Genomic DNA, 7,592 nt, shown 5'->3' on the forward strand with positions numbered 1-7,592 from the left:
AAAAAAAAACCTATTACTAAGAAATATTTGAGGGGCCAGGGAGATAGCTCAGTAGAATAAGTGCTTCCCCGGCAAGCACAAGGGCCTGAGTTCAATGCCCGGTTCTGAAAAAAAAAATTTTTTTTTGAAGAGAAATGTCACAAGGCATTGTTTTATCTAACCCCCTCCCCCACTTTAAAATTCAACAAACAGGGTATGGTGGCACATTCCTGTAAAGCATAAATTTGAGGCAAGCCTGAGTCACACAGTGGGTACAAGATCAGTCTAAACTACATAGTGAGACAAAAAATATTCAACAAATATTTATTGAGCACGTAGAGTACCAAGAAATCAATACTAACTTTGGTCTCAGATATCTCAAGAATACAAGTAATTATTTTCATACATATAGAAGATGGTTTTATTTCAACTTCATATATAACAGCTTATTGTTTTGAAAGGGAAATTAAAATATGGAATAAAGCCTGCCAAGAATGCCTGCTAAAACCAGAAGCATATGTCCAGAAATGACTGATAACAGGACATTTCTTCCTTTATGTAACCCATCCACATTTAAATGATGGCCTTGCAATGTAACCGCAAATATAGTGGGACATTTCTTCCTTTATGCTTGTTTAACTGATGGCCTTTGTAGTGGATTTCTAACTGGCGGTTAACTTGTTACACCCAGCTGGATTGAACTAGCAGTGGTGCTGGGTGTGGGAGGCCCACCTGAGAATTGTTGCCAGGAGTATAAAAGGCAGAGCAGGCGAAGCTGTTGGTACACTGTTCGGGATGCTGTTTGGAGAGGCTGTTGGTTCTCCTAGGGGATGTTCTGCTGGGTGGCCTTGTCATGCTAGCTTTCCTGATAAACTTGGCTATTCTTGTTGGAGAAGGAGTTTGGGACTTTGTTGCTGCTGAGAATGGCTACGGTTCATTTCAGGGCTGGTCTCACCTTGAGTTCAGGCTGGCTCCAGAGGGGAAGATGGTGCACTGCTCAGCCTCATGGAGAAGCTTGTCGCGTTGACTTTCCTGATGGGAACTCGGCTTTCCTCATTGCTGGAGGAGCTCAGGACCTCTCTGTTGCTGAGGATGCTGTGGTACTTTTGGGGGAGCTCTGGTGCTTACCTTGAGCTTTGCTTCCTGGCTCCAGTTCAGGTCCCTCAGCCTGCTTGCACAGATCCTTCGTCCTGATGGCATGGACGTTCTAGCTTTCACCACTGACCTTTGGGTCTTCCCAGCGCAGATCTGTGAGCCAGGCATGCATGAAACTGTTGTGGGCTCTAAGCCTCCAGCTGGACTTGTGGGGGGCATTGTTATGAGTTCTAGGTCTTCAGCTAGACTCATGCAGGGTATTAGGATCCAGGCCCTCAGCTAGGCTCTTTGGTCTTTAGTCTGCAGACAGATTTCCTGTAATTCTTGTATATGATTCTTTATAAAACATTATAAAATGTGTCCTATATTATATTGTTCTCCATGCAAAAACCGCAAATCATGACAGCCTTGCAATGCAATCTGAGATATTTAAAATCCCTTAGCAATTCATGCTGTCACTCAGCCCTTCTACTACAATGTGCCACATATGCCTTTGTCCCTCCGGGCTTACTTTCTCTATCAAAGTCCCAAAACCTCGCTGGGCAGAGTGCTGACTCTGGGAGATGTCTCCGTGAGGCCCACTGGTGCAATAAATTACTTCCTAAACCTCAGTGCTGTTTCCTCCTTATTTGATCTGTTTTTCTGTAATTGCTTGGTCGTGTAAGACCTGCTAATTTTGTTTTTATTCATCTTATTTCAGTTTTGCAGAACAGGTAGTTCAGCTTCAGAAAAACCAATAACTGCCAGGTGTGATGCCGCATTTCTGTAATCCCAGCACTCTGGAGGCTGAGGCAGCAGGGTTGCTGTGAGTTGGAGGCAAGCCTGGGCTATACAGTGAGACACTATCTCAAAAAACAAACAAAAACCCAACAACTCTGGCAAAACCTAACAATACCTTTGCTATTAATGCCATTTGTATTTACGTGAGTCTCTACTCTTCCAGTAGTTCCTGCTCATCAAGCAAATTATGTTAAAGAAAATCAATTAAGCAGTAATTAGGAACTAATGAGGTCTGCATCAAATATGTTTATTCCTTTAAGGAGCTCAGAGAAATCTCAGGAAAATACTGACCATTGACTTAGACAAATTCTATTAGAAGAGAATTCTCTTTGTAAGAACTATTTAGGTCTGAAATAAGTTTCCTAAAATAACTTCAAGGGAAATATCCTGTAATTTGTTTATCCTTAGATATACAGACTGTAAAGTTAGTGTTTTCCTAGGTAATATAGTTTGATAAGCAGTTTTACTTAGGAACTATAAGTAACTGGTTCTTTTTAATTTTTAAAATTTTATTAGTCCGTGTGTGTAGTGTATAATGATCAGAATCCCTGAGGACAGTTGGTACATGTATGTAACATCTCAATTCTTCTTCTTCTGCCTCATTGAGATGGAGTCTCACTCTGCATTTAAGGCTGGCCTCGAACTTGCAGCAGTCCTCCTGCCTCAGCCTCCCAAGTATTGGGATCACAGGCCTGCACCACCACATTTGGCTCAATTCTTTCTTCATCCCCTTCTACTTCTACTTATCCCCTTCCCCTCTCTCCCTCTTGGTCTCCTTTTCTTTTGCAAAAAAAAAAAAATCTGTTTCTGATTATCTTTTATTTTGCTTTTTAATTTATTTATACTTTGAATACATATAAGAGAAACCACATGTTTAAGCTTCTGTGTGTCTGTTTTACTTCATTTAACGTTATGGTCTTAAGATGCATCCATTTTCCTACGAATGACTCAAGTTTATCCTTCTTTGTGGCCAAGTAGTATTCCATCGTGTATAAACACATTTTCTTTATTCATCCATCTGTTGATGCACACATAGGGCATGTTCAAGATTTGGCTATTACGGGTCATGCTGCTCTAAACACGGGCATGCATGCATCTCTGAAATATGACTTTAACTCTTGGAGAAAGATACCTAAAGGGGAATACCTGGATAAGATGGAATTGGTATTTTTGTCTTTTTTATTTTTATTTTTTTAATTTCCAGACTGATTTCCCTAATGATTCTACTCAATTACGGTCTTACATAGTTCGCTATTTGCTGACTATTGTAGTGGTGGGGGTCCCATATAGGAACAGAAGCAGCAGGAATTATATGCATGAGTATGCAAGGGGATCCATTAGGCTTAGAGGATCAGGGCTGGGAGAGTCCACAGCTGCACCAGAGGCAGGAGAACGCACAGTGGCTGAAGATGTGCTGCTATAAACGCAGTCAGGCTGTAGGTGAGCTGTGGAGCTGGAGGAGTTGGAAGCACTCAGTTCGATATGACACAAGCCATGGAACAAGAGGGCTCAAGGATGCAGCACCAGCGCGAGGTCGAAGGCCGGAACACTCCCGGCCCCTGCGTCTGCCTAAGCAGGCACTTTAATCCGCTGAGTCTATACTGGGAAGCTGAAAGAAAGAGAAGACCTGGAGGCTGATGTTCAACGGTGAATCCAGAGGCAGCACCTGCCCAGGAGGACTGGAGCTCTTCAGAGAGGTCACACTCCCTTCTTCCCCTTTTCATTCCATCTGGGCTACAAGCCTATTGTTTGATGCCATCTACAACTCGGTCAGGTGTGCCCACATCGGTTGGCTGGGCTACATGTCAATCACGCAAGACACACCCAGAACTGAGCACTCCTGACCGCTAGGCTCCTCACTACAGTCAAGTTGACACATCACCATTCACAGTCACAGCCACGTGCTCCAACTCCTTTCACCGATAGTAATCTTAGAGATGAGTCAGGGCATCACATTCCGCTAGACGCAGAGGTTATTTTGGGGTGCGTATTTGTTCTGAGAGGTGGTCTCATTCAAAGGACAGCCCAGGAACAGTGTTTTTTGACTAGGGGAAGAGAAATTACTTTCATTCAAGTTTGCATAGCCAGGTGGTTAGCAGGAGAGAACGGAGGCCCAGCACCCGCGGGTGCCCAGGTCCACCTTCAGCACATCCCCTCCCTCCCAACCTGGAGCCCCACCAGAGATGGGGAGGGGACTTTAGGGGACAAGCCAAGGGAGAAGCCCACGTCAGCCCGGCCTGCAGGCGGAAGGGGGCAGAGAAGCGCGCGGGTGTGTGCGTGTATCCAGAAGGGCAGTAATGCTGCCAAGCGTCGGGGAGCAGGGCCAAGCAAGCGGGCTTCACAGGAGGGCACCTGATGGGCGGGCCATTTCCAGAACTCCCCCTGTTTCTGCCTCTGCGGAAGGCTTGCACTTGTCCCTCTCCAACAACTCCACTGATATGTTTTCAGGGCTTTGTTCCTACTCACCAGAGACCTGATTCAATTATGTTGTCCCCCTAGTAATAGAGGCTGTGCTTGAAACTACCTTGGGGAAGAGTACTTTTTCCTAGGAGTTTCCACACAGTGGAATGACGTCTCATAAAACAGAAGAAAAGCAGGGCATGGTAGCCCGAAATCCCAGCACTATGGAAGGCTGAGGCTAGAGGATCACAAGTTGGAACCCAGCCTGGGTGGCTTAGCTAGATCCTGTTTCAAAATAGAAAAATAAAAAAGAGTTGGGGATGTAACTCAGCGTTAAGACCCTGGGTCCAAGCCCCAGTCCTACAAGAAAAACAAAACAACACAACTATAGTCATTCTAGTGCCCCCCCCACTTTTCTTCTTTTAAAATAATATTTCTTGTAGTTATTTTGCGTCATTTGCAAAAATAAAATCCTGCAATGTAAAAAATCAGGAAAACTCAGTAAAGCACTAGGAGTTGTTAGTCCTTTGTTCAGTAACAGCCATGAATACTTTTTTTTTTTTCAGTGTGAATACTTTTCTTGACACAGTAACGGTGCATTTGAGTTTGAATTACTCGCCTGCCCAGCCCCAGGCTAAGGGCGACGCCCCGCCCACCGCAAGGCTGTCCCGCCTCCACGCCGCGGCTTCTTCAAGGAGGCAGGGCCTGGAGGGACCCTCGCTGATTGGCGGAGCTCGGGGCTACGTGGCGTAGGGGCGGGGCTCCGGCGGCGCGGGGGTCGCAGCCGGGTCTGGTTCGGGGAAGGGGCGCGGGCCGGATGGTGGCCTGGCGCTCGCTGCTCTGTGTCGCCTTCTGTGCCTGCTACCTGGCCTCCCACCTCACGAACAAGGTGAGCGGCGGGTGCGGGAGGCGACGAGGCAGTGGGGCTGCGGCGGGCCCGGGGACGCCCCCCGCGGCCCTGGGGCGCACCGAGGGGCGAAGGGCCTGTCAAGCCCGGAAGCTGGTGTCCACCGTCCCTGTACCGGGAGCTAAATTTGGGGCTGCGAGGTCTACTTTTAGGAAAATCAAACTGAGGTTCCAGAAGCTTTCAAATAGTTTAGTCCAGCTCCCGGGCCCTTCCTTGCTTTGATGTCTCCATCACAAGCATTCCAGTATGTTCAAGGGCTTGTCATAGCATTAAGAAAAAAGTACAGTGTGTATTTGTTTAATGTAGTTTTGAGACAGGTTCTTGCTATGCAGTCCAGGCTGGCCTTGGACTCACTAGGTAGCCCAGGCTGGCCTCAAACTCGCAGTGATCCTCCTGCCTCAGCCTCCGAGCGCTGGGATCACCTGAGCCACCGCGCCTGGCTATCAGGCACCACTGTGCTATTTGCGCAAGCTGCGCTCCCTTGCAGCAGCGAGATTTCGTAAATCGGCTGGGACCACGTACAAGCCCCCACCCCACATCCATGACTAGTTTTTATTACCCACCCTCAGTTATCCAGAGTCCAGAAACATCAATCAGAAAACTTAAGAAATAAATCCCAGTTTGTAAATTTTAGTTTTAATGCACAATGCTGTTATACTTATTCTATTTTTAGTTGTTAATCTCCTAATCCCTAAACTTCATCATAGATAAGAGATGTCCAGAAGACAGTGTACCTAGGGCTCCACACTGTTACTAACTTCACCCTCTGGGGAGAAAAGGACCCTTGTAAGGCAAGTGGGACATGAACTGGGCAGTGGACACCCCTTGAGTTTGCCCTTCTGCATCTAGCCTCTCAGCCAAATTGTTACTATTTTTTTTTTTTTTTTTTCAATACTGGAGATTGAGTTAAGGGCCTTCACTTTGAACTCCATCCTCAGCCTTTTGGTTTGTTTAATTTTTTCTTTTTTAAGTTTTGAGGCAGCATCTTGCTAAATTGCATGTTTGGTTGCCTAGGCCAGGCAACCAAATTTGTCAATTTTGTCAATCCGAAACCTTGCGCAGAGGGCTGGGATTACAGATGTGTGCAACCTCACCCAAATTCTGCCAGATTAGTTTATCTCTGAGATAGTAATGACTCTTTTGTGTCTATAGTAGAGGATGTTCTTCTCTTCTAGTTTTTCTGAGATTCAGCGCTGTAGAGTACTAGCTTCTTTACTTCTGTATTTCTTGGTGTAGTTTCCTCCCACAACTCTCTCTTTATTTTTATTTATTTTGAGACGAGGTATTGTTACATAGTTTAGGCTGGCCTTGAAGTCATCATGTAGCCCAAGCTGGCCTCATACTTGTGATGATTTTTCTGCCTCAGCCTCTTGAGTACTGAGGTTACAGGTATGCACATCATGCCTGGCTCCTTTATTTTTAGAAGGGAAAGTCTTTAAAAACACCTTTATCTTGTGTGTCTCAGAATGACCTCTTCTACTATTGAAGGAAAGGTTGGCTTCTGTTTGAGGTTTGGAGCGGCGGGTGTGCAGCAGAAGGAGGCTACTGGGTCAGGTAGGAGAGAAGCCACGATGCCCCTGAGCTCTGGTGTTGGTGGCCTGGCCTGGTGAGCCTGTGACACGTTCCCCCGTAACTGGAAGGCAGCTTTGCTCACCACTATACCACCAACGCCATACCCTCCTGCCCCCCAACCTGGGCCCAGGCAGACACCTGCCCTTCCTGACAGTTATTGAGCCTCCAGTTTAAAGGCAGGGCTTTCAAACTTCCTAAAGTTTGTTCTTCCACTTCTTTTCCTGCACAGTCCCCAAACTGCTCTTTCTCAGTGACTTGAGGAATTCTTGAAAGGAAACCTTTTTACACTTCTTATTTATTGAGACAAGATCTTGCAGTGTAACCCAGGCTGGTGCAGAACTCAGGGCAATCCTCCTGCTTCAGCCTTCTGAGTGCTGGGATTACTGGCACGCGCCACCACGTCCACCCAGGAGACACTTTTAAAACTAAGACTCCACTTGTCATAGATTTCTTTTCTCACTGTTCTTTAGTGAGATGAGGCCAGAGTTTCAGCATTTTATTTTGTTTCATGGTGTTGTGGATTGAACTCAGGGCTTTGTCAGAGCTGGGCCAGTGCTCTTCCCTGAGCTGTACCCCAGACTGTGAATGGCAGCGTTGTTGGCCCAGGGTCCAGGTTGAATGAAGCCAAATATTAAGTAAACGGACCTGACCAAGGTTGCTAAGGGCAACTTTAGGAAATGACCAAGGTCCTCATAGTCCCTTCTCGTCTTCCACTCTGCAGTAAAACTAGCAGGGAAGAGTAGGAGGAGCATACTGAAATATACAAGGAAGTAAACTTCAGGGAAGAATTTCATAGATGTTAAATATATAATATAAATACTTTCTCCATGACCTTTCACTGCCTTTTTTCTAAGATGGT

The 7,592-nt window shown here is 46.1% G+C and overlaps 1 protein-coding gene across 1 annotated transcript in view; it reads left to right on the forward strand.

Annotated features, from left to right (window-relative positions):
• Positions 1-5,013: 5,013 nt before the first annotated feature.
• The window catches only part of Tmem241 (transmembrane protein 241), a 125,747-nt gene continuing 123,168 nt past the window's right edge, over positions 5,014-7,592 (forward strand). The window contains exons 1-3 of the mRNA XM_023720394.1: positions 5,014-5,143; positions 5,869-5,956; positions 6,650-6,767. Of these exons, the coding sequence (XP_023576162.1) occupies positions 5,072-5,143; positions 5,869-5,956; positions 6,650-6,767 (278 nt within the window). The 5' untranslated portion in view covers positions 5,014-5,071. The remainder of the gene's footprint in view (positions 5,144-5,868; positions 5,957-6,649; positions 6,768-7,592) is intronic.

Source organism: Octodon degus, unplaced genomic scaffold, assembly GCF_000260255.1.
Source record: "Octodon degus isolate 3935 unplaced genomic scaffold, OctDeg1.0 scaffold00075, whole genome shotgun sequence".
Taxonomy (NCBI): domain Eukaryota; kingdom Metazoa; phylum Chordata; class Mammalia; order Rodentia; family Octodontidae; genus Octodon; species Octodon degus.